Genomic DNA, 26,758 nt, shown 5'->3' with positions numbered 1-26,758 from the left:
ATTGCAAGTAGTTTACAAGTGATCCACAGTGTATCCATTTAGTTTTCTCAGTGCCTCCCCAAAAAAGATGAACATGGGACTTAAGTTTCTGTTATGTATTTTAATAAAGCGTCTTATACAACGAAAGCACTATACGATGAGGCCATTAAACTGGGACAAAGTCTAATTAACCTGTTACTAAATAGAAATGCATTTGACTTGCTCTGTGTACGATTTGCACTAAAACAGCATAAATGAGATCTGTCCGGTTTGTGATGCAGTGCTGCCATGTTTGTTTGCTCGGAGCCCTTCAAGAGAATGTTCAATTCTGTAAACGTCTCGATTCATTGGGTCGCTTTTATATCAATATGGCTTTTACGTAATTTATTGCTCTGAAAAAAAACATGCTACTGACAATATATGTATCTTGACCATTTTATTCCTGTGTTCTTATGCTTTTGTCATTTTCTGTAGGCCTATTTATAATTAAGATTCAATTGTATATATTGTAAAAAAAAAAAAAAAAAGAATAAAAAAAATTGTGCCTTTCGACTGTTTCTTAAAGAAATTGTTTTCTATTTGTATCTAAAGAATGGAATGTATTACAAACTTTGTTATTAACAAAGCAAAAATTTAAATAAAATATTCAGATTACAGAGTTTGTTGTGCGTGTATTTTTGGTGAATTGCTGTTGCGTGGTTATATGTTGCCAATATAAAAATTGTAGTTTACCGATGACAACATTTAAAGGGAAAAAATAATAATTATAATTTTATATATATATATATATATATATATATATATATATATATATATATATATATATATTCAGAATACTTAGCTGATGTTTTTCTTGCTTTTTCTCCATAAGTGTATACATATGCTGGTTTGTGCAGTTGAACCGGTTAGTTGCTTTGAATGTTTGAATATACATTTATTTTAATATACAAATTTTAGAAGACGTCTCTTTGGAAGTTTACTAAGGCCCCCTAGTGGTCACCTGTCCTCTGGTTGACAACAATTGATCTTGAGGTACTTCTTCAAATGATACCTACCATATTACAGAATCATAGTTTTGGTACCAATGTCAAGAAACATGGTAAACACCATACCTTTTGTAAATGTATAAAATGCCATAATCCAAAAATATATATACCATTTTGTATTACACTTGACACCATGGATCTTTATGTTTAAGTTTTAAGTTTATAAACTTGCAAATGCAGTGGCACAGCAAAGCATATCATGGTAGCCTGCTATTTTGCGTAATATATGTACTCTTCCTATTATTTTAAAGAATCTAACCTCATCTTTTGGTTGGGAATCTTGTTTAGTTGAAGGACAGAAAACTAGTAGCAGCCACGGACTTCAGGTGCAGGGTTGCCAGATTGTCACAACAAAACCAACCCAATTGCAGTAACAAATGCGGTAACAGTGTTAAAGTAGTCCAATTTCACGGGAAAATCGAGGACTTGGCAACACTGATCAAGCGCGCATTCCGGAAGAGGGCGCTGTAGTGTAGGGAAAATAATTATTTTACACTAAAATTAAAAATATTTTTTCAGAGATTTCTAAAAGTACTTTTAGACTAAATAACAAAGGGGGGGGAATCTAAAAACATGTTTATAGCACATATGATATTACTATAAAAAAAATTTAAAGTCAAATGATCTTGTCTTATTTTAACACAAAGACTTACTCAATGTAACCTTTTTTATTTTGAAAATATGCATTCCACAATTATGTGGCGGGACATAATGGAAAATTGGATCAAAAGCCACTGTGTTTGGTATAGAAATTAGCTTCATGACGAAACTGCCCAACCCACCTGTATTAAGCTCCTCCCCCTGCTTACAGGTACACGATCAGGTGCTGCATAGACAGATAGATGCTGGGAAATATATCGAAACTTTATTAGAAAACTGCAGGTGCCAGGCCCTGTAAGGCCTCCAATACGGAATTACCCTTCAATTTTAGTATTAGTCATTAAAGCGGACTCATAAAAAGGTGAGTCGAGTGTTTTTCTGCTCTGCTCTGCTTTGTTGTGTTTATCGATTGTGTTGGCCTGGGTCATGTTTCACATTTTGCTGTTTCACTGGAAATTACGACCAAATTGTGAATAATTGGTGATATTATGTAAACATAACCTGCTTCGTGTGGTCTCTGAATGTACAGCTCGCGGTTTATATCTTATTTAAGATTATACAGGATACTTATATCTGCTTATCTAGGTTGGTCCTTTATCTTTATGGTCTTCAGTTTGAAGCATTATCTGTTCCTAGTGTGTCTCGACTTCCCTTTAAAAGTATGTTTTTAGCACAGTTCAGAGTTGTTGACAGCTAAATGTGATTGGCCTAATGTTAATGCACTTTAATATCGTTCATAAGATAAACTTTTTTCATTGCTGTAAGTCTATTAAGTAAACATACGTTGCGACCATTTTAAACCACTGTCTTTTGAACACATTGGTGTTTTCCTTTAGAAACGAACAATAACATTTTAATTTTTAGTCATTTAAAATTCCAGAGTCATTCAGACAGCTATGTGAACGTCGGTTAATTTTAATTTATCTATAACATTATGAGAACCGTTGTTACTTTATTTTTCTTTTAATCATAAACTAATGTTCTTTTGAATCGAATCTCTTTAAGCAACAGGTCGAGTCAGTTCACAAATCCAGTCTGAACTAATCGTATGTAATGAATCAGTGTACTGAAATAGTGATTCTCGAGTGAACTGAACCGAATAGAGAACCGTTTGTACGATTTTTTTTAGCAAATTTTCTGACTCCTAGTGTACCGAGAACCAGTGAATCTTAGAGTAAACCAAGAACACAACTGATAGTCCGACGAGTAAGTTTAACAGCAATGTTTAGCGCGTTTGCAGTGAGGAGGTGCTTTAATCGGTTCCTTGAAGTTCTGTTCAAAACTTATTCGCAGAAATGAGACGCATGTTTGAAACATTGCAGCAGTAAACTCAGCCAAATCTGGCTCTACTGGTTCTGCCACTCGTTTGAGTCAATACGTGCATTGTAGTTTCACTGTGGTTTCGAGAAACAGCTTTCCCAGATATCCACATTTCTCTTCAGTGATGCTATTCACACGTCTGAGCCAAAGATACACTCGTTTTGAAGGACGTGCTTTGGCTTGTTTAGTACAAAATGTAGCATTCCCATCGATTGTATTCAATTGTCATTGTATCCTATGAGTTTCTAAACTCTGAAAACGAGGTTTGTTGATGTCTTAAGGTTTCAGTCAGCCTACAAACAAAAGTAGCCTATGTTTTAAGAACATTTTTGCTAACATTCCCATTAAGTTATCTGAATGTTCAAGATGGTAAACGTTTTCAAATGGATTGTTTTGGTTATGTGTAGGCTACATTAGAGAGAGTGCATTAAGTTTGCTTGTCATATTGCAAAAGATATTGGAATGTTATTAAAGACCTGAACACTTTGAATGAACATTCTGTTAAAGGGTTAGTTCACCCAGATAGCAAAAATATGTCATTAATAACTCACCCTTATGCTGTTCCAAACATGTAAGACCTCCTTTTATCTTCGGAAACAGTTTAAGATATTTTAGATTTAGTCCGAGAGCTCTCAGTCCCTTCATTGAAGTTGTGTGTACGGTATACTGTCCATTTCCAGAAAGGTAAGAAAAACATCATCAAAGTAGTCCATCTTACATCAGATGGTCGGTTAGAATTTTTTGAAGCATCGAAAATACATTTTGGTCCAAAATACCAAAAACGACGACTTTATTCAGCATTGTCTTCTCTTCCGTGTCTGTTGTGTGAGAGAGTTCAAAACAAAGCAGCTGGATATCCGGTTCGCGATCGAATCATTCAGTTCACCAAATCGAACTGAATCGTTTTAAACGGTTCGCATCTCTAATACGCATTAATTCACAAATGACTTAAGCTGTTAACTTTTTTAATGTGGCTGACACTTCCTCTGAGTTCAAACAAACCAATATCCCGGAGTAATTCATGCACTCAAAAAGTACACTGACTGAACTGCTGTGAAGAGAGAACTGAAGATGAACACCGAGCCGAGCCAGATAAGAAGAACCGAGGAGCTGATGATACTACGCATGTGTGATTCAGCGTGAAGCAGACTGACACACAGAGCGTCTGAACCGAACTGATTCTTTTGATGATTGATTCTGAACTGATTCTGTGCTAGTGTTATGAGCGCGGGTAAAACGAAGGCTTGAATCAAGGGCAATCATCACCAATGACGGCATTACATCGAGCGCAAAAGAACCGGTGATCGGTTTTCTTCAACCGGTTTATTGAATCGAACTGTCCGAAAGAACTACTGGTGATCCGAAAACCGATGCAACCGGTTCTTGACTCGTGAACGAGTAAATGTTTTGTTCGTTATCTGGCTCGGCTCGGTGTTCATCTTCAGTTCTCTCTTCACAGCAGTTCAGTCAGTGTACTTTTTGAGTGCATGCATTACTCCGGGATATTGGTTTGTTTGAACTCAGAGGGAGTGTCAGCCACATTAAAAAAGTTAACAGCTTAAGTCATTTGTGGATTAATGCGTATTAGAGATGCGAACCGTTTAAAACGATTCAGTTCGATTTGGTGAATTGAATGATTCGTTCGCGAACCGGATATCCAGACTGCTTTGTTTTGAACTCTCTCTAACAACAGACACGGAAGAGAAGACATTTTTGCTATTTTTGGACCAAAATGTATTTTCGATGCTTAAAATATTCTAACCCTCTGATGTCACATGGACCACTTTGATGATGTTTTTCTTACCTTTCTGGACATGGACAGTATACCGTACACACAGCTTCAATGGAGGGACTGAGAGCTCTCGGACTAAATCTAAAATATCTTAAACTGTGTTCCAAAGATAAACGGAGGTCTTACGGGTTTGGAACAACATGAGGGTAAGTTATTAATTACATAATTTTGCTATCTGGGTGAACTAACCCTTTAAAGAATGTTCATTCAAGACTCTGACAGAACTTTGCCAGAGCGTTACCCAAAGTTCTGGGAATGTTCCCTGTTGGCGGGGTGTGTTGAAACATCTCATATGTTCTTCGTTTCCTAATGTTTTCTGCTATGATGCAGAACAACAAATGTAATAGTTATGAAGACCTGGGCTGGACCACAAGAAACCTATGGCTTCCTATTATGAAAGCATTTCAAGATACTGTTTGAGGGGGAACACCTTAAAACAACACCATCTGACATTTGTACACTCCTCCTACATTTCCTGTCAAGACTGTTGACCTGAGGGCGTGAAATGATTCCAGTAAGATGACCTCGCTTGGGTTTTTGGAAAAAGTGTGCTTAGATTTTGACACTTCCTAAATTTATTTTGATGTAATTACAGAGATGAAGCCCACATCTTTGAAATGGGAAATACAGCCGTTTTCCATTGGTAATTAAATGTTGTGCCTTTTGCTATGCTGTTGCTAAGGTGTTCAGAGTGGGTTTTAGTATGTTGTTATGTTTGTTAGGGATAGTTGACTTAAAGGGACAGTTCACCATAAAAATTAAAATTCTGTCATCATTTACTCACCCTCATGTCGTTGCAAATCTGTATGATTTTCTTTTATTCTCCAGCACATATTTGACAAATTTGACATTTTTACGAAAACACAAAGTTGACTTTTCACCATGAAATATATTTTTGTTATTTAAAAAAAAATAATAATAATGATTATTTAAACTCACATGTATTCACGGTTAGAGGAAAATGTTTTTAGTCTACTTTTTACTTGATGGTTACATCATTTGTTTTAATTTAATTAAAACTCTTGTTGAAAATTATATAAAAGTTCTTAAATACCATATGAAACAAACATGAATACAAACACTACATTTCAGAGTTTTTCTCTTTTTTTAATGTGGACAGTGTTATTGTTAACTATATATATATATATATATATATATATATATATATATATATATATATATATTATTGCTGTTTGTAATATAAATTACAACTATTAAAAAAATAATTGGAGATTAGACATTTTGCTTTGGCAACTTACTGAATTAAATACTGTAACTGAAATAAATTTTTTTTAAAGCTAAATAGAAAAAAAAAAAACTAATACAAATGACAAAAACACATAACCAAGTTACTAAAACTAAAAACTTGAAATATAACTGTAATATACTGTAATATTACATAAATAATACTAAAACAACACTGATTGTGGACACTTATACTAATGTCAGTGACCCACATGCTACACTTTAATACTAAGTGTTATCTCCATGTTCTGCTTCCTCAAACCTAGTATATGCAGAAAGCTTCACTAGGCCGTTGTGCAGATTAAACATTAACAGGTCGGGGTAATGATTATCAGTGTAACCTCATCAGGTTCCTTTTGCAACTCCACGGCTTGTTATCAGAAGAAAAGCTACTGTAGTGTTTTCTTAGTCCCGAAATGTTTGGGGAAAAACATTGTTTTTGTGGTTTGCAATGCCTTGGATACCAAATCTGGGTTATGAAACCTTAAAGTAAACCTTTCTATCCATCACTAGTCTTCATAAGGGTTCATTGTCACAGTGAATGGTGACCGTCCCAAGTAGAGATCCCAGTTCCTCCTCAGATTCTCGAGGGATAATAAATATCAGAAAGTACCAAAGGATTTATTGAACCAGTGGGTGGAGCGTTCCTTGGGCTCAGGTGGGGGTTCTTACATGGTTTGTTTTTGTCCTCATTAACCATATGTGTTCATATTTCCTGTGGGCTACAGCAAGTGAACTGCTAGTCAGGTGCATCACCAAAAATGGAGATACTAAATTGATTCCAATATTTCGGATACCCTGCTTTGTTTACGTTTCTATATGCTAATAAGGTAGACGACCTTGTTTAGTTCTGGAAATGGAAGTGAGATTTAAAGGGACGGTAAGTAGTAGTGGTTTATGTTAGCTAGTAGTTGAATGTGCCTAACATGAGATGTCTTAAGTTTACTAAACAGCGAGGTTTGTCATCTGAGCCGTGTAATGACAGCTTTACCCAGACGGGACTGTAAATGCAGACTTGCACCTGTTGTACTTGTAGTGTTATTACTGTTATAGGGTTTCGGAAGAGCAAGACAGCTTTAATTATGTACATACTGTGTACGATAATTTGGCAAAAAGCTTACTTATTTGTAATACACTTATTGCAGGAGTCATGTGCTTTCCTCATGAGCAGGGTTGGGATTTTAGTCATTTTCTAGATGCTTGCTCACTTGTTTTTACCACACATTGGACAGTTTTATTACTGTACCAAATCATGTGACTTCACTATGACCCTCAAAGGGACTGCTCACCCAGAAATACAATTTCTGTCATCATTTATTCACCCTCATGTTATTGCAAACTCATGTGATTGTTAGCACAGAAGGAGATATTATGAGGAATGTCCTGGCTGCTCTTTTCAATATAATGAAAGTGTATGGGGACTCAGGCGGTTAATCTCTAAAATGACACCAACTCATAATAAAAGTTCTCCATATGATTCGAGGATTGTGCTTGTTAGGTTCACATAAATGAATGGAGTCCGGTGAGCCATTAGCTTTGTGTCTGTAAGGCTTTGTGCAGTGATGTGTTTCATATAATCAAAACTACAGCATAGTTGGACTCAGTGATATGTCAGAACAGGTGTGGAACAGCTGACTGTTAGAGTCTAACATATTCCATGAAGGGAGTTTCCTAGAAAAGAGCCGTTCTGATATTTGCATCCCTGCTCTCCTCAGTTTGAGCCACTTCCTTTATGACTAGTGTTGCTGTCATCAACAGCAGTCATAGTCAATTCATATCAGAAATCTAAGCAAATTCAAAGTAATTCAAGTGTCCTGTGTAGTCAGTTGTTTAAATATATATAGTACCGTTCAAAATGTGGGTATTTTATGTTTTTGAAAGAAGTTTCTTCTGCTCACCAAGGCTGCATTTATTTGATCCAACATACAGTGAAAACAGTAATATTGTGAAATATTTTTATGGGTTAAAATAACTGTCTATTTGAATACATGTACAAATCTGATTTATTCCTGTGATGGCAAAGCCGAATTTTCTTCTTTCTTCTTTCTTCTGTATTCACAATCACATGTTGAAGAGAAATCAATCTAATATGCTGATTTGGTGATCGAAAAAACATTTCTTATTATTCTCAGTATTGAAAACAGTTGTGCTGGAAACTGTTTCCTTTTTTCAGGATTCTTTGATTAAGTCAACATTATAAATGTCTTTACTGTCATGTTTAAACAATTTAAACGGATAGTTCACCCGAAAATGAAAATTCCCCCATGATTTACTCACCCCTAAAGCCATCTTAGCTGTATATGTCTTTCTTCTTTCAGACAAATAGAATCAGAGTTCTGTTAAAAATGTTCAGAAGTCATGTGGGAAGTCGTGGCCTAGTGGTTAGAGAGTTTGACTCCTAACCCTAAGGTTGTGGGTTCGAGTCTCGGGCCGGTAATACCACGACTGAGGTGCCCTTGAGCAAGGCACTGAACCCCCAACTCCTCCCCGGGCACTGCAGCATAAATAAAGGCCTTCAGAAGCAAATCGTTGTGTTTGTGTAAGAAAAATATCCATATTTAAAACTTAATGAATCTTAATCTCTAGCTAAACTCTAGTATCGGTGGAGCATATGCTCCGGTCAGAAATGACAAATTGCAAAGCGCAGGGAAGGGAGCAAATCAAAAAACCTGTCACAAATTCAAGTACAAAACCAGGATTTGTAAAGAAAAATATCAGAAGCCATGCCATTTGGATATAAGCCAAGAGGAGAGACTGGTTTTCCTTTGATGTAAACAAAACTTGGTTCATGCGAGACTAGCAAATTCTAAGTTTACACTATGCCTACATTTTCCATCATCCACTGGGACACCACTTTCTCATGTATGACAGTTAGCGAAAGCTAGAAATAACGTTTATAAAGTTTTTAACATGGTAATCTTTCTTACACAAATGTATCGACTCACTTCAGGAGGCGTTTATTAAGCCCCCAAGCCACGTGGAGCACCTTTTATGATGGATCTCAACACCCATTCACTGTTATTATAAAGCTTGGAAGAGCCAGGATATTTATCAATATAACTCCGGTTGTGGTCCCCTGAAAGAAGAAAGATGCATACAGCTAAGATGGCTTGACACCAGTAAATCATGGAGTAGGCCTAATTTTGGGTGAACTATCCCTTTAATGCCTCCTTGGTAAATAAAAGTATTTTTTTATATAATAATTTAATGTATAAGTTTATATAATACAGTATGTTCATTAATTTATATAAAATGTGTTCATTTTTAAAGAGATTTTTATATTTTTTGAAGAAAATGAGTAGTATTTGTAGTTGTGTTCGTTTTGCTATCGTTGATCAGCTTTGCGAACAGAGACTCTCTGTGACCTTTGCTTGCCAACAGTGGCCAATAAAAACATGGGACACATTCCAGGAATTCTCTAGTCCAATAGAAACCGCTATGTAAGTATATCATGGTGATTGCAGGTCTTTGTTTGGGGACATGTAAAACAATCAAAAGTTAGGTATTAAAAGTCAGCAAATTGTTGAAAGCATTCATTGCTCATAATTTACAATGAGAAAACTAACTTGTATCAGCCGTGATACAAACATGAACTTGGAAAAGGGTCTGGTACTGATAATGGCTTTACCAGTCACAAATGACTAGTATTTGTAATTTAAGTCATCATATGTTGGTCAATTTCAAAACCGAATGGCATGCCAGTGATTTTAGATCTCAGTGAGAGATGTGTATTGTCAGACTGTGTATTGGTTTGGTGAGTCACTGGTGAGGAAGTGTCAGGTATCGCTGATGTCATGCGCTGGCTCCGCCTCCATGTACCTGTACAGCAGGAATTCAGCAGGTGGGAGCATGCTCGGCTAGATCCATTCCTTCTCATGCTTGGCCGTACTGACAAACAACAGCCGAGTGCTGGACCTTCAAAGAGAAGTGAGGCCCTCAAAAACTGGTGCTTATCGTCTGAACAGATCTTTGTTTGGTAGCTTTGTTAACAATGTATATTTGTTTTTGTTTGTTTGATGTTGCACATATGAATGTAGCTGTTTCTTTCTCGTTTCAGAAAGCAGACATGGAGGAGATGACGATATGGGAGCAGCACACGGTCACGTTATCGAAAGTAAGTTGCGAATTGAGGGATTAATTCGCTTTAGCCACACCTTTTTTGAGCTCTGTACAGGTGTGTCTGAGAACGTGACACCGGGTGTAGAGTTCCCTAACAACTGAAAGTCAAGATGGAAATGTTTAGCGAGCAGTTGTGATGCCAAGATTGTCATAGGAGCTGTTTCCACCTGTCACTAGGACACACCCAAAATTTTGGAATGTCAAGTTTGGGGTCATGTGGTGCATTTCAGTATAGAAAGAAGTTGCCTTCATACTATCTTTTTTTTTTGTTTGTTTGTTTGTTTGTTTACTCTGTTTTTTAATTCTTTTTTTCACTATTGTCATCCTTTAGATTTCTCTTTTCCCTTTTTTTATTTTTGTTTTTTATTTATTATTGTTTTTATCTTTTGTTTGTTTGTTTTTTTCAGTTTGTTCTTTCTTTTGAACTTTTTTGTTTGTGGGTTTGTTTATTTGTTTTCTTGTGGTTGATGTTTCTTTTATTTTGAACACGTTTTCCTTTGTTTTTCAAATTTTTTAGAAATGTGTTTTTCTTTCACTTTTCTTTCATTGTTTTTTGTTTGTTAAATCTTGTTTTATTTCATTCATTTTTGTTTCTTTCTGTTATATTTTTCATTCTTTCATTATTATTTACCTGTGTGTTCTATCTTTTTTCTGTTGTTTTTCTTTTGTTCATTTGATTTTTCTTTCTTTCTTTCATGCATTCTATCATTCTTTTTTCTATTTCTTTCTTTTTTATCATTTATTTATTAAATTTACGTTTCATTCTGTTTCTTTGCTTCTCGTATTTTCATCCTTTTTTGTTATTCAGCTTCTTTAATCTCTTATTTTATTATATATTTTTTTGCTTGTTTTGTCAATTTTTTTGTTTGATCGTTCATTATATTGTTTATTTATTCTTTCGTTTGCAGGATTCCAAGGTCGGCTTTGGTTTTGCGGTCTCAGGTGGGCTTGACAAGCCAGTAAACGGAGACACAGCAGTGGTGGTCTCTGACGTCATTCCTAGCGGCCCCGCCATTGGTCGTCTTCAGTGAGTACACATCCAGACGAACACGACTTCCTCCCACACATCCTGTCTAATCCTGTCCAACCTGTCATGTTTGTGTACAAGACGGAAAAATAACGGCAAACATATTTGGCAGATTATTTTTGTGATAGAGACTCACATGATTTATTGCCCACAGGACACGGGATCAGATAGTTATGGTGAATGGCGTTTCGATGGAAAAGGTCACCTCACTGTACACCATTCAAAATCTGAGGAACTGCGGGAAAACAGCAAACATTGTAAGTGAAGATGTTGCCAAATCATCATCTTGGTAAAACATTCAAGTAAACGCTGATATAAAATGTTTGCATTTGAAATGAATTCAATAATTCATTTTGTAGACTGTGAAGAGGCCACGCACAATTCAGATCCCTGCGAGCAACAGACCAACTCGTTCTGCCTCGCAATCCAACATACTAGACGACGAAATGCCACAGAGGAGGGGTCAGCGCAACACCGACGCCAGCCGTAACCAGCGAGCTCGAAGCGTGACCCCTGACCGCAATGGCCACGACCTTCCCATCATGTCCGGCTTCAAGAGACTTCCCAATCAGGATGTGCAAGACAAACCTATCAGAACAACCCTTATCAAGAAAAAACCCACAGACGGTCAGAATCTCAACGGCTTTGCATTGCACCAATATTAGTGGTTCTTGCCAATATTTTAAGGTGTTTCTCTCTCTGTAGAGTACGGCATGAAGTTGGGGAGCCAGATTTTTATCAAACACATGACTCCCACTGGTCTTGCTGCCAAAGAGGGAAGCCTTCAAGAAGGAGATCTTGTTTTGAAGGTGAAGAACAGCTTCTTTAGAAACCGTTCCAATGCATGTGGATGTTGTGTAACCTTTTTGAAAATTCTGGGTTAGATTAACGGCCTGACGACAGAAAATCTGTCCTTGCTGGAGACCAAGCACCTGGTGGAGAAGTCTAGAGGTAAACTGACCATGTTGGTGTTGAGGGATGACCGAAAGTTCCTCGTCAGCATTCCTGAAGTGGAGGACAGTCCTCAAAACAGTGCCGACGAGAGGCGGGAAGACAGTAGCTCGGAGCTGGAGGGTGAGCGTCGATGTTTTTACAGCACACAGTAGATCTGTGCCATATAGAGCGCTGACGTGATGACGTATTTTTGTAATCCAACCCTGTTGGCATCACCCTGGTTCCCTCAGAAAAACCCAATAGGATAATTTTCCAAAAGTCATGAGTAGATCCTGTTGCAAAAAACAAAAGGCACAAAAGCCTTTATTCTAAGACAGAATTTTTGACATTTTGTTCCCTCCCTGGAGCAGCCAGTTTTGCTTGCTTCAACGTCACTGCCATTAACCTTAGCTTCTGAATACTCTTAAAGTCTATTTAAAAACAACATGAGTAGATGAGTTTACCTGTTCACTACAGAATTCAGAACTTTTAAACAGAATTTTAATATTAACTTTTCAATTTGTGCCTGAAGAAATCTCAGACCTGGATTCTGACCTCCCCGCCACCCGAACATCCCGTCCGAGAGACCGTCGTTCTCGCAGGTGAACGTCTCAACTTTGACTTAATCTCTTTTAGTTAAATGATATTTGCACTAACAGAGCTCAATAATCCACAGAAATCGTGCCAACCCTGTGTCAAAGCCACGAGAATCGCCTCCTCTGCGCTCTACCCTCACAAGACCACCCGCTCAATCAGTGCCCCCTCGCAGAGGTGAGTCTTAGTAGCAAAACTCTTTGGGACTCGTCTATGAATATGACAATCATAGATTAGCATGAACGAGAACTTTTAAGATTATTTTGACCTTAATATTTTGTCTATGGTTGTATATGTAAGTGGCTGAATGATGCTTTGGCTCTTGTGCAGTTCCCTCAGAGTCTGAATCCGACCGCAGTAACTCACCTCCAGCGTCAAGACATGGCACTCTTGATAACCGATACAAGTAAATATGTGAATTTATGAGTTATGAATTAGAATTATGAATCTGCAGCACAATGGTTATACTGTATATTATGTTGTATTTAGTTTTTGTTCATTATTTATTATGATGAAACAAACTAATTAATGCCTTTTTTTATAATTACTTATGAAATTACATTTTATTTATTTATTATTTTGCTGTTTTTTTGTTTTCTTTTGTAGATTTGTTTTTGTTTATTCTTTCTGGCTGTGTTTTGCGGTTTTTTTTTTTTGTTTTTTTAAAGTGCTTTTGTTGTCTTTGTTTTTTTCTGTCAGAATGTTTTGTTTTGCTGGGGGGGGGGGGTTGTTTTGTTTTTGTTTTTTTGTGTGCTTGTTTTTTTTTTGCTACTTTTTTCATGTTGTTGTTCGTTTGGGTGAGATGCATGGCTCACATGTTTGTCTGTTTCAGGGTTCTCCCTGGGATCTCTGCGTTGCCAAACCCTCGAGCCTCACCCGTCACCCAGAACTGGAACCCCTCCACTGCCTCTCAGCCTCGCAGAGGTCTGCCTCAAAAGTGCTCTGACACAGCATCGCTGATTTTTTTTTGTCCATATTACATATAAACCAACTCTGGAATGACAGACTGATGATTCAGTTAATGATATGCACAAATGTTGACATTGATTATAATCTGAATTGCTTAATGGCCATTTGTTTTGTGTGACCAGCCGTGTCCGAGTCCGATTCAGACCGAAGTGCCTCTCCTCCCCCAAGACGTGAGAGTCCCAAACCTGAAAATCACTCTAGATACAAGTATGAATTCACAACATGAGCAGCAAACGCCCAATCCAAATGAAATCTTAAGCACACTTACAATATCGATAAGTCATTGCTAATCTCAAGTATGATTGGAAACAGAGAAACCTGTTTTATTCCCAACCAGTTCCTTTCTTTAAACAATTATCAGACCGGGTGATGTTTATGAAGTTAAGTAAAGCACAGCGGTGTCCAATCCTGCTATTGGAGAGCCAACGTCCTGCAGAGTTCAGCTCCAAAACGCTTGCATATAGTGACTCTAAAGACCTTGTTTAGCTAGTTTAGGTGTGTTTAATTAGGGTTGGAGCTCAACTCTGTAGGATAGTGGCCCTTCAGGAACCGGTTTGGATGCCTTTTGGTTTAACAGTTCTCAAACACGCATGTCACCCTTAATTCACAAGTTTGAATGATATATCAACTACTGAACTAGAAATGTCTTCATTGCCTCTTCATATGTTTTCCCAGGGTGCTTCCCGATCTTCCTCCTCCGGGTATGAAGTCTTCCTCTCTTAGCATGTCTCAGGATTTCCCTCGCAGCATGCCGTCTCCTTACAGGCCTCCACCCAGAGGTGATTTTCCCCCCACAGCAGACTTATTTGTCCCATTTTTGTGGCCATTCTAGCAGACTCATTCAAGAGCATGTCTTTTCCATACAGCTGCATCAGAGTCTGAATCAGACGATAGTACCGGACCTCGGCGCAGCCAGGAGTCACGCAATAGATACAGGTACACATGAGGGAAGCCTCGATCATCTATCTGCTCACCATGAGAAAACAGTTTGTTCTTTTGTTTGATTTTTTTTGCATTATGTTGTTTGTATACACTTATGTAATGCTGTTTCACTGTGATATCTGAAAATGTGATGTGCGTGATCTTTTAAAATAAAACACACCGAAACAGCCTGAGTTTTCTCTTGTAGTATGTTAATTCATGTCACTGAAAAATAAAATAAAATATTGCTTCTGAGATGTAGATAATCTCGGATCTAAGATTTAAAGTATACAATCACATTATCTAAGTGATACCAAAAACAACACATACAGTGTTAATATTCTGCACATCCAGAGGTGCAATAGAGATTAAGGTATCATAGACATGGATCTAATTAGTTTACTGTAGTATTTTCTGCTTGTCCTTATGAATCATTGATTTTTGGGACTTAAATTTGACCATATAATCACTTATGGATATGGATAGCCCACCCCAATCAATGGGAGAGAGACCCCCAGAAACCCTGAGGTGAATATCTCCCTCTGTTCCTAATCATCAATGATTTCACATTAGTTCCCACTTCCTTCATGAACGAGCATAATTAAGCATCCCCCTCATCCTCCTCTTTTCTCTCATCCTCCCATCTGCCCTTTTTCTCTTGCAGGGCAACACCTGAGGTCGTGTCAGTCCCTGTAATGGATCCCCCAAAATGGGCAAAACCCTCAACGCCTGTACAGAGAGGTAAAAAATTAAATACTGGTGGCAGACTTTAGTGTCTTCAATTTTTCTTTTGTAAGTCACATTTAAATACAAAGTTTAATGTGTAAATAATAAATATTGATATAAAATATGCAAGACATTTTGTGTATATTATTATACATTGTTTTCTAAATATTAATGTGTAAATTACACAAAATTCTGTTAGTGTTCATACACATTACACAATAATATTTACATGTTATTTTTCACAAAATATAAAAATTAAATGCTGAGGACATGGATATTTTTGTACCTCAATTTCAAATATGAAAAATACTTTTAAATATTGATGTGTAAATATGAAATTTCAAGCTTAGATATTTTTAAAGTAATGTATATATTATAATACATTATTTTCTGAATAGGATTGTGTAAATTCTGTAATTGTTAGTTTACACATTTTTTACACATTTATGAATTAATTTTCTAAGAATTTATAAATTACATTTAAATTTTGATGACATGAAAATATTTATATACTTTATATATTAATGTATACAGTCATGCCCAAAAATATGGACACCCTTGGTAAATATGATCAAAGAAGGCTGTGAAAATTAATCTGCATTGTTAATCCTTTTGATCTTTTATTTAAAAAAATCACAAAATCTAACCTTTCATTGGATAATAAGAATTTAAAATGGGGGGAAATATCATTATGAAATAAAGGTTTTTCTCTAATACACATTGACCACAATTAACGGCACCCTTTTATTCAATACTTTCTGAAACCTCCATTTGCCAGATTAACAGCTCTACATTTTCTCCTATAATGGCTGATGAGGTTAGAGAACACCTGACAAGAGATCAGAGATCATTCCTTCATCCAGAATCACTCCAGACCTTTAGATTCCCAGCTCCATGTTGATGCTTGTTCTCTTTCGTTCACTCTTCTCATTTTTTATAGGGTTCAGGTCAGAGGACTGGAATGGCTATAGCAGAAGCTTGGTTTTGTGCTCAGTGAACCATTTCTGTGTTGTTTAAGGTTTGTGTTTGGGTTATTGTACAGTTGGAAGATCCAAACATGGTCCATTATAATATTTCTAACAGAGTCAGTCACTTACTGATTTTTTTTATCTGTTGGTATTTGATATAATCCATGATGCCATGTGTCTAAACATGACATCCAGGACCTCTAGCAGAAATATCGGCCCACAACATCAAAAATACAGCAGTATATTTCATTGTACACATGGGGTACTTTCTATCTCTGTATTCACCAAACCCATCTTGAGTGTTTGCTGCTAAAAAGCTCATTTTAGTTTCATATGACCATAGAAGCCAGTCCCATTTGAAGTTCGAGTCATGTCTGATAACTGAATATGCTTTAGTTTGTTTTTGAATGAGCTAAGAGAATTTTTCTTGTAACCCTCCTAAACAACATGTGGAGATGTAGGTTCTGTTTGACCATTTTTTTAAAGGTTTTCTGACCCCGAGACTCAACTATTATCTGCAATTCTCCAGCTGTGATACTTGGAGAGTCTTTAGCTACTCAAACTGACCTCCTCACGATGCTTTAGGACGATATAGACGCATGTCCACTTCCAGGCAGTTTCGTAACATTTTCTGTTGATTGGAAATTCTAAATTATTGGCCTGATGTTGGAAATGGGGATTTTCACTGCTCTAGCTCTTTTCTTAAAGCCACTTCACCAATTTGTGAAGCTCAATTATCTTTTTCTGAACATCAGAAATATATTCTTTGGTTTTTCTCATTGTGATGGATGATTAAGGGCATTTGGGCTTTGTTTTCCCCCCATTTATATTTCTGTGAAACAGGAAGCAATGGCTGGATAACTTCATGTTCATAATCACCCTGGAGTACTCAAAATTGTGAATATGAATGGGAATATACTTCAGAGTTAATTTACTCATAAGAATTTCGCGAGGTGCCAATAATTGTGTCCAAAGAATATTAGAGAAAAACCTTTATTTCATAATGATATTTCCCCCCATTTTAAATTATTATTATCCAAAGAAAGGATATATTTTTGTGATTTCTTTTTAAATAAAAGATCAAAAGGATTAACAATGCAGATTAATTTTCACAGCCTTCTTTAATCATATTTACCAAGGGTATCCATATTTCTGGGCATGACTGTATATTTAAAAAACAGAGTAAATATTACATATTTAAATATTCATGATATTATTATATTGTACAATATTGTATATTAAAAATGTATTATTTAAATTATTTTAGTACATTTTCGAATTGTTCATATACATTTCACTTTAATATTTGTAATATGAATTGTTTTTTATTAATCAGTATATGCGTATACATTTTAATAACATTTTGATGATGTACATTTTTTTTTTGCTTTTTATATTGTTCCTCAATCATAAGCATGAAAAGCATTTATTTAAATATGAATCTGTAAATATTAATTATTCATCTGTACAATAATTAAATATTAATATGTAAATATTCACTTGTAAATTATGGTCACCTTTCATATACATTCTACAATATTAATAAACGTAAAATCATATTAAATATGTCATTAGCTATTTATTGGAGTTTTAAATATTTCCATTTGCATTTGAAATGATCTTTGAATTGTTAATAACACATAATGCACTGTAATTGTCATATTTAATCAGCTCCCTCAGAATCTGAATCAGATGCAAGTTACAACTCTCCTCCGAGAGCACATTCTCCAGTCAGTAAAAACTCCAGACGCAGAACAGGGTAAGAGATACTCGAGCTCTTACATGTATTTTATATTATTATTGTGCATGTAAAGGTGACAAATATAGTTTTGTATTATTGTTTTGTCTCAGATCTGAAATGCAAGCGCCGGTCATCAACAGCCGACAGGATTCTTCGCTCAGAGCCGCTCCTGTCAGACCACCACCTGAAGGTCTGAATAATGCACTTGTTGCCCTTCATGTTCCTGAATATTCCTGCATCTGTGCATCTTCGTAATAATGTTGTTTTGGTTCGTCCACCAGATTCCTCTGAATCAGAAAGAGCCCCGTCGCCTGTCAGGAGATCGGAGAGTCCCAGCCACAACAGCGATCTCAGGTCTGAAACGCCTCCTCTGACATGTATTTATATAATCCACACTTATAATAGCGAATTATGTCATGTTTAAACAGGCTTTAGGAAAGTATGAGTCAGTTTCCTTTTGGGTTAAGAACAACAGGCATTTCAGTTAATGCTTGTTGTAAGTCAATAAACACCTTTGTTGCTGCTAAACCATTCCTTAAGACATTATATACATGATCGTATTGACTCACTGTGTAAATTTGAATATTGACTCTATCTTTCAGTTTCCCACGTGCTAACGGCACTCTCCGCTCTAACGTGTCTGTTCCCAACCACAGCATTTTGAGTTGTGAGTATCTGCAGTCTTAAAGCATGCCCCCATAATGCACTGCAAATTATCGAGTGGCTATTGGGTACTAAATTGTACCTGTTTTACCTCAGCGAAAACTGATGAGGAGCCACTTTATTTACTTCCTCCAGACGCAGTGCCAACACCAAACCCGGGGTGAGAAATGTAATGTTTCTTTGTGTGAAGGTCAAAGAAAAGACATGAGAGGGTCGTATTTCACCCCAAAATTAAAAGGAAATAATAATAATTAATATTCTGCATATAGAAAAGGCTTTTTTTTCTTCTTATGACAGCACGAATAAGTGTAAATCAAAGCCACTACAATGGTGTTTAAATACCTTATTTATTCTAAATTTATTGTATTTACTAAATGTAATATATTATATAGATAAATGTTTTATTATAAATAAATGTTATATATATATATATATATATATATATATATATATATATATATATATATATATATATATATATATATATATATATATATATATAAATCAAGGACAAGTCGATACATACTATGATGTACAAATAATTGTAGTTAATTTTGAATATTATTAAAAATAATATTTCATAATATTCAACAGTTTTGTTTGCATAATACATGTATGTGTGCTATGTATATTTATGCATATAAAGACACACATGCAGTATATATTTTGAAATTGATTACATGTATTTACATGTCTATATTTATAGCCATATAATTTATATTTAAATATATTTAATATTAACATATATTTCTGATATATATATATATATATATATATATATATATATATATATATACATAAATATACACAGCACACATACATGTATCATGCAAACAAAACTTATTTTGTGTGCGATTAATGACAATTAATCATTTGACAGCACTGAATATTTTATATTTTTAATAATTATAATTAAAAAATGCATAATGACAGTACGCCAAATACTATTATGATGTATAAATACATTATTTCTATTTTATTTATTATATTTAGTTTTTTATATATATTTATATTTAAATAAGCATAAAGTCAGTACAAAAATATCCCCATAATGTATAACAACTTTAAGTATTTAATTAATAATGTTAATTTTTATTTATTTATACTTAATTAAACCGATTAAACTTTTAATTAACAAATTAAACAATTTATTAACCAATTAAACTCTTTAAAAAAATGATGTACTTTCTCTATATCAGGTACAGCTCAGATCAGAACCACGTCAGCTTTGTGAAGGAGGGCAATGTTGGGTTGAGGTTGGTGGGAGGAAATGATGTTGGCATCTTTGTTGGTGGTGTCCAGCCCAACAGTCCTGCCCAGAGACAAGGCATGCAAGAGGGTGATCAGATACTGGAGGTAGGACCAAAGAATCATTTACATAATCAAAACTTTCAGCGGTACCTTTCTTCAAGGCTGCCATTTTGGTAGGTGAATGGTGTGGACTTCAGTCACATCACCAGAGAGGAAGCAGCTATGTATCTCATGAACATCCACGCTGGCAACCGTATCGATATCCGGACTCAGAACAAAATGGACAGTGAGTGCCTTTGTGTCTCCTTATTAGGATTAAGAAGTCAACATGAGTCAAAATCGACCCAATTTAGTTTTTATAATAGTAAACAGACAATAGGTTGCTTGTCTTACTTTGAACATAAAACAAAGTAAAAATTGGTTATGAATAACATATCCAAATTAATCTTGACATCTTAGTCTACAAGAAGATATTGAAGTCCAGCCTTGGTGACTCTTTCTACATCCGCACACACTTTGACCACGTGGCTGAAAGCAGTATTGGATTAAGCTTCACAAGAGGCGAGGTGTTCAGAGTGGTGGACACTATGCACCGTGGGAAGCTGGGAACCTGGCTAGCTGTGCGCATGGGCAATGATCTACATGAGCTGGACAAAGGCACCATTCCTAACCAGACCAGGTATGTTAGAAGTAGTTTTCAATCTTCTATGCAAAACTGTGGTAAGTTTGTGCGCTTGTTAAATATGTTCCATTATAGTTCCTGCTTGTACTCTAGGTGTCTGATTCTGTTTCTCCATCTCAGGGCTGAAACATTGGCGAATTTAGAGCAAGCACAGAGAATTAGTGCGGCTGAACGCCAGGCCTCCGGCCCCAGAGCCGAATTCTGGAAGTTACGGGGTCTCCGAGGGGCCAAAAAGAATGTCAGAAGAACCCGCGATGACCTCCTACAGTTGACAATTCAAGGCAAATTCCCAGCATATGAGAAAGTCGTTCTGAAAGAGGGTTAGTGAGTTTTTTTTTTTTTTTTTAACGCCATTATTTCTGACAGAATCTTTGGTTGTAACATATGTATGTTTGCTCTTTTGCAGCTAATTTCAAACGGCCTATCGTCATTTTGGGTCCTCTGAATGACATTGCAAATGAGAAATTGGCACGGGAGTTACCACATGAATTTGAAGTTGCAGGTTTGAAAAATTAGAATAAAGGGTTTTTAAATCAATATTTCTTAACATTTCTACTTAAGTTAAACATTTAAAGGGATAGTTCATCCAAAAATGAGAATTCGGTCATTGATTACTAACCCTCATGTTGTTCCGAACTCGTAAGACCTTCGTTCAACTTGAATGAAGATATTTTTGGTGACATCCGAGAGCTCTCTGACCCTCCATAGACGGCAACGCAACTTGTTTCTCGATTTGACATCAGTGGTTCAAATTTATTTTTATGAAGCTCCAAAAATACTATTTGTGTGCAAAGAAAACAAAAATAATGAATTTATTTAACAATTTCTTCTATTCTGTGTCAGTCTTTCATGCACATTCTCGAGAGTACCATGATGCATGTTTTCTTTCTGCACAAAATTATTCTCGTAGCTTTATAAAATGACGGTTGAACCACTGATGTCACATGGACTATTTTTAATAATGTTCTTACTACATTTCTGGGCCTTGAACATGACAGTTGTGTTGCTGTTTATGAATGTTTATTTATGTTCTGAAGAACGATGATTTTAGGGGTTTGGAACGACATGAGGATAAGTAATGAAAGACAGAAATGAATATTTGTGTGACCGATCCCTTTAATTTTTTTATTTTAATTTTACTCCTATTTTATTGGTTATAGAAATGGTACCCAGGAGTGGAAGTGAAAGTTCATCCAGTGTCATCAAACTGGACACAGTGAGACAAATAGCAGAGCAGGTAAACTTTTTATTATCATACAGAGTAATGCTGTCGAAATAAACCAACATTACCTAAATCAAACACTTGTAACTTGCTCTCACTTGCAGGAAAAGCATCCCTTGCTGGACATTACACCCACTGCTGTAGAAAGATTAAATTATATCCAGTACCATCCCATGGTGCTCTTCTTGGATCCTCATAGTCGAAAAGACGTGAAGTCAATGAGGCAAAAATACATGCCAGGCTCCAACAAGAGCTCTCGTCGCCTATATGCTCAGGCCTTAAAGCTGAGGAAACACTATAGTCATCTATTTTCTGGTACACCTTTGAAGCCTATCTTAAATTCCCTGTTGTTCCCTGTCTTAAATCTTATTTGAAGGCACCTTTTAATGTGCTCTAAAAGACAATCTCTGGTTTTTCGTTTTCCTTCTCAGCACGTATTGATCTTCAGCCCAATACAAACATGTGGTATGATGTTTTGAAAGACAAGATTCGGCAGCAGCAATCTAAACCAGTCTGGGTTTCAGAAACTGCGGTAAGAACTCTAGAAAGAGTTACGTTACTAAATGGTGCACTCACATCATGTAGAATTAACTTAATTACAAGTTTTCAACTTTAAAAACCTTACTTTCCTTTGTTGAACTCAAAAATTTTAAAAGCTCTAACTTGATCATTGTGGAATAGCCAACAACTCTAAATCAAATCTCTAAGATCTCTTGATTATGATAATTGCAAAAAGATGTGAATGTAGAATTGGTTTAGATCCTGCATTTCATAATTGAGTTGGTTAACAAGTACTTGGTGTATGTCCAGCTGGAGGGAGGCGCAGATGAAGACCTTGACGCATTCAACCGTGAAAATAACTCTGACTACCTCAGTGGTGCCAGTGACTATGAGGACACCGACGGAGAAGCCATTACGGATGGTGAAGCCTACACCGACAACGAGGACCTGGAAGAGCCCTCTGTAGGCAACGCCAGAAACCGCGGCACTGCACTGGCCCGTTCCTCGGAGCCCGCCACTGGGCAAAATCATAGTCCTGAACCTTCCTATGACCCAGAGCCATACCTGGAGGAAGAGCCCGAGTACACCCTACATCCTGGGGAAATACCTCCCATCCTCCATGTTCCAGAGCCCCGATCTTCACGCCTTGTCTCTGGCAGTCCCCAACAAGAAGACGATGTCCCCTCTCAGCGGAGTTTCTCAGATTCAGACTTTAGTGCAGGTGATTTGGCTGCACCACCAGCACCTTCCGATGTTCCACCCAACTTCAGGGCACCAGATCCCAAAGAAGTCCAATCAGAGACCCCTCCACTGTCAGTCATAGAGCAGAAACTACAACAGGTACCATATATACCTATTACCCATGCGACTGACCTATCAAGCAATCAGACACAACATGATTTAGTCAATTAGGACATGTTTGTGAATCTATATTATGGATAGGCAACGTCGATCCTGGAGGGACACAGTCCTGTACAGTTGGGCTCCAACCCTAATCAAACACAGATGCCTGTAGTTTTTTTTTAGTGATCTTAAATGCATTGATTAGCTTGTTCAGGTGTGTTTGATTTGGGTTTGAGCTAAACTGCAAGACAGTGGCCCTCCAGGACCAAAGCTGCCCATCCCTGGTCCATAGTGGGACAAAACTTACTTTAACCAACGTTTAAGAACAGAGGGAAATAAGTTGAAAATGTTCTATACACTAGAGATCCCAGAAGTGACCCCGAACCTAAAATCTGATTGATTGGTAGATCCACACGGTTTGAGTAGTGCAGCATGATTTAGTCAAGCAGGACATGTTCCTGGATCTATACCCTTAATATGATCAACAAAGGACAACCTGCACTAACCATAAACAGAGGAAAATGATTGAAGTTGAAAATTATCTTTAATCTACTAATTTCAAGGTAACCCTAACCTTGGCCTTAAAATCTGATTTGTTGATGAATCCACCTTAATTCAGATTTGAGTAGCACAACATTATTAAATAGGACATTCTCCTGGATCAACATCCCTAGTAGGACCAACAAAGAACAAATTTACCCTAATCTTAACCTACCTTTAAAATCAGAGGGAACTGGTAAGTCAATAATGTTCTTCGTCCCAGTGATCCCAGAGTTTAACATAATCATGACCCTAAAATCTGACTGATTGATAGATCCACAAATTGCAGACTGAATAGCACAGCCTTATTCATTCAAGTATAGGACATGCTCCTTAGTCAACCCCCTTGGCCAACAAAGACTTACCTTAACCATAATAGGTTATTAACAGCAGAGGGAAATAAATTGATAATGTTCTCCATGCCTTTAATCCCAAGGAAACCCTAACCTTGATCCTAAAATCTGATGATTTGATGATTCAACCTTAATTTAAGTTTGAGTATCACAACATCATCAAGTCAAGTAGGACAGGTTCCTGGATCTACTACATCCTTAGTAGTTCCGGCAAAGGACTTTTCCTAATTACCCACACTTGAGAGTACAACAGGAAGGGCACAAGACTGTCCCATGTCTGAAAATTGTCTCTAGTAGTAGAAGTTTACTATTAAAGTACAAGTAATTTGAAATCTTAGAACACAATGTTGTAAGCGTGTCCAATCAGGTAATCAAAGGGCCTTTGGCATTCACAGCCATATAAACGTTTGGGACAAATAAACAAAATAAATCATGCAAGTGTGGGTTTTGGGACAGGTCCAAAGGCTAAACCCTTACCCTAACCATAACCTACCTCTACAAGAAGAGGAGAATTATGGTTGGCAATGTTTTTCATGCCACTAATCCCAAAGGTAATCCTAACCCTCACCCTAAAATCTGATTGATTGGCAGATCCACTGATTTAAACTGAGTAGTATGGCATGATTTAGTCAAGTAGGGCATTTCCTGGATTGAAATGCATATAAGAACCAACCCCTTTTCCTTGCCCTAACCATAACCTGCCCCTAGTAGCACCTGTTTTTCACATCATTAATCCGAGAGGTAAATGTAATCTTGACCCTAAAATTTGATTGGTTGATAGTGATGTTGTTCTAAGACCAACAAGGATGGTGATCCAGGAACATGCTCTACTTGACTTGTCATGTTAAAGGGATAGTTCACCAAAAATGTGATGTTTATCGGTCTGTGCAAGAAACCGGACCGAATTTATATTGTTTTTTTTACCTCTGATTTTGAACGCAATGTCCGAACTGTCCTGAGCGTGTTCTCAACAGCCAGCACCCAACAAGTCTTCTTCTTCTTGCTTTATAGCGGATTGCAGACTTATAAGTGCATTACTGCCACCTATCTCTCAAATGGAACATTGACACTCCTAATTGAGATTGTAGATGGCGTCAATTTCCACTTGAGAGATAGAAGGCAGTAAGTCTGGAATCTGCCATAAAGCAAGAAAAGATGATGACACAAGGCACTCAGGAGAGCTCTGACAGTTAAGACATTGCGTGAATTGAGATAAAAAACTATATAAATACTGTTCAGTTTCTTGCACAGACAGATCATTTTGTCTCTTTACACATCAATGTATCGTCACAAGCTGCAGGGTTTAATTTGTTTAATGGATGTGAAACACATTCACATGTGTTCTATTGTTTCAGGCCCGTATGGCAGAACCAGAAAGGAAACCCTCCCCTTCATTTATAGTGTAAGTCTGTATGCAAGTTTCAAGTTGTCATGTTTAGCTCAGAAGAATAAAGTACCAAATTATTGTTTGTTTTTTTTAAACGTATTTATGAATCTTTTCCTTTAGACTGGCACATCACGAAGCCATGCAAATGCGGAGAACACAGATCAGAGGAAGCGACAGTGACAGCGATGAAGATGACAGAGATGATGAATTTAGTGTAGATGATGATGAACCTGATGACATTGAATGGGGACCTGCAACAGAGCTGTAATACACATGGATCATACTTACATGGACTTCTCATATCTTAGTGTGGACATGTACATTTACACAAACAAACTGGAAATATATTTTTTTCATTTCCAGTGTTTTTTTTATGCAGTGTCCTTATGGACTTATGATAGATGACTGTAATCTTGGACCGATTTTGAAGATTTGTGACCGGAATTGCTTCCTTTTGTGGTTTTCGTAGTTTTAATGTATGTGCTGAGATCTTCCTCAGGATTATATGAAAAATAAATAATGCCGGTTGTAATAAAGACAATTTGGGTATGATTTACCCTCTTCAGTAACTTGATGCATATATATATTATTTTAATTATTATTGTTTTTGTATTTTGAAATAAATGGAACAAAACATTTAAGCTCACATGATTATTAATGTTAAAGTGTATGCTGAAATTCATCTTACTACAAAGTCTTCTCTCTCTTTTTTTATATATATATAATTTCTTTAGCATTCGCCTTTCTCTTAAAAAGTATTTACCAGGAAGTCACTCATTTTTTAAAATCTATTTTTTAGTGAACGGGAATGTTCTTTCCCTAAAAAATTTTTTTCCAAAACCAGGAAGAATCTATGCTCGCTATGTTCTCTTACTGAAATTACTGCATTCAGTGCCGAAATTTGGGTACATGTCCATGATATACAGACTCACTACCTAGGGTGCAAGGGAGCAAATTGAGATCCTAGGAAATTATACAGAGAGAGAGTCTTAAAAATAAAGGTGCTTCATGATGCCATAGAAGAACCTTTTTTGTTTAAATGGTTCCATAAAGAGCCTTTAGGATCTGAAGAACCTTTCTGTTTCACAACAGTTTATTTTTTGTGTCAAAAGAAGGTTCTTCAGATTATAAAAAGGTAAGAAAGAGATGTTTTTTTGAGGAACCAAAAATGGTTCTTCTATGCCATCGCTGTGAAGAACCTTTTAAGCACCTCTATTTGTGTGTGTGTGTGTGCGTGCGTGTGCGTGTGCGTGTGCGAGTGTGTTTTACAGTGAAACAGTCATTGCATTTTGCGATTGGTTTTCTTGTATTTGTTTGCGTAAGACTGCTATGTTCA

General features: G+C 36.5%; 1 protein-coding gene across 4 annotated transcripts; it reads left to right on the top strand.

The window, feature by feature from the left end:
* The first annotated feature begins 1,819 nt into the window (after positions 1–1,819).
* On the top strand, positions 1,820–26,058 carry tjp3 (tight junction protein 3). 4 transcript variants are annotated; one of them, XM_059569444.1, is made up of 31 exons: positions 1,820–1,986; positions 10,040–10,096; positions 11,010–11,128; positions 11,283–11,385; positions 11,488–11,755; positions 11,834–11,937; positions 12,013–12,202; positions 12,594–12,663; positions 12,738–12,832; positions 12,986–13,061; positions 13,488–13,579; positions 13,747–13,831; positions 14,300–14,403; positions 14,491–14,560; positions 15,210–15,286; positions 17,911–17,998; positions 18,091–18,170; positions 18,262–18,334; positions 18,583–18,647; positions 18,740–18,803; positions 19,843–19,999; positions 20,072–20,180; positions 20,354–20,573; positions 20,697–20,896; positions 20,983–21,078; positions 21,737–21,813; positions 21,903–22,113; positions 22,230–22,330; positions 22,609–23,139; positions 25,391–25,437; positions 25,543–26,058. In XM_059569444.1, the coding sequence occupies exons 2-31, from the start codon at positions 10,049–10,051 to the stop codon at positions 25,688–25,690; spliced, it is 3,768 nt and encodes a 1,255-aa protein (XP_059425427.1). In that variant the 5' UTR covers positions 1,820–1,986; positions 10,040–10,048; the 3' UTR covers positions 25,691–26,058. The 4 variants fall into 4 exon arrangements, with proteins under 4 accessions (XP_059425427.1, XP_059425426.1, XP_059425429.1 ...); XM_059569443.1 differs by lacking the exon at positions 1,820–1,986 and adding an exon at positions 6,691–6,862; XM_059569446.1 differs by lacking the exon at positions 1,820–1,986 and adding an exon at positions 9,618–9,909.
* Positions 26,059–26,758: the final 700 nt, after the last annotated feature.

The sequence above is a fragment of the Carassius carassius genome, chromosome 16 (assembly GCF_963082965.1).
Source record: "Carassius carassius chromosome 16, fCarCar2.1, whole genome shotgun sequence".
NCBI classification, from domain to species: domain Eukaryota; kingdom Metazoa; phylum Chordata; class Actinopteri; order Cypriniformes; family Cyprinidae; genus Carassius; species Carassius carassius.
This window is presented reverse-complemented; position numbering and strand designations above follow the sequence as displayed.

Excerpts from the sequence above, each read along its gene's own strand:
- tjp3 (XM_059569443.1), top strand. The coding sequence starts at position 6,839 with ATGGAAGTGAGATTTAAAGGGACG. Across the intron at positions 6,863-10,039 it reads AAGTGAGATTTAAAGGGACG|AAAGCAGACATGGAGGAGAT; the intron begins GTAAGTAGTAGT and ends TTCTCGTTTCAG. Across the intron at positions 10,097-11,009 it reads ACACGGTCACGTTATCGAAA|GATTCCAAGGTCGGCTTTGG; the intron begins GTAAGTTGCGAA and ends TTTCGTTTGCAG.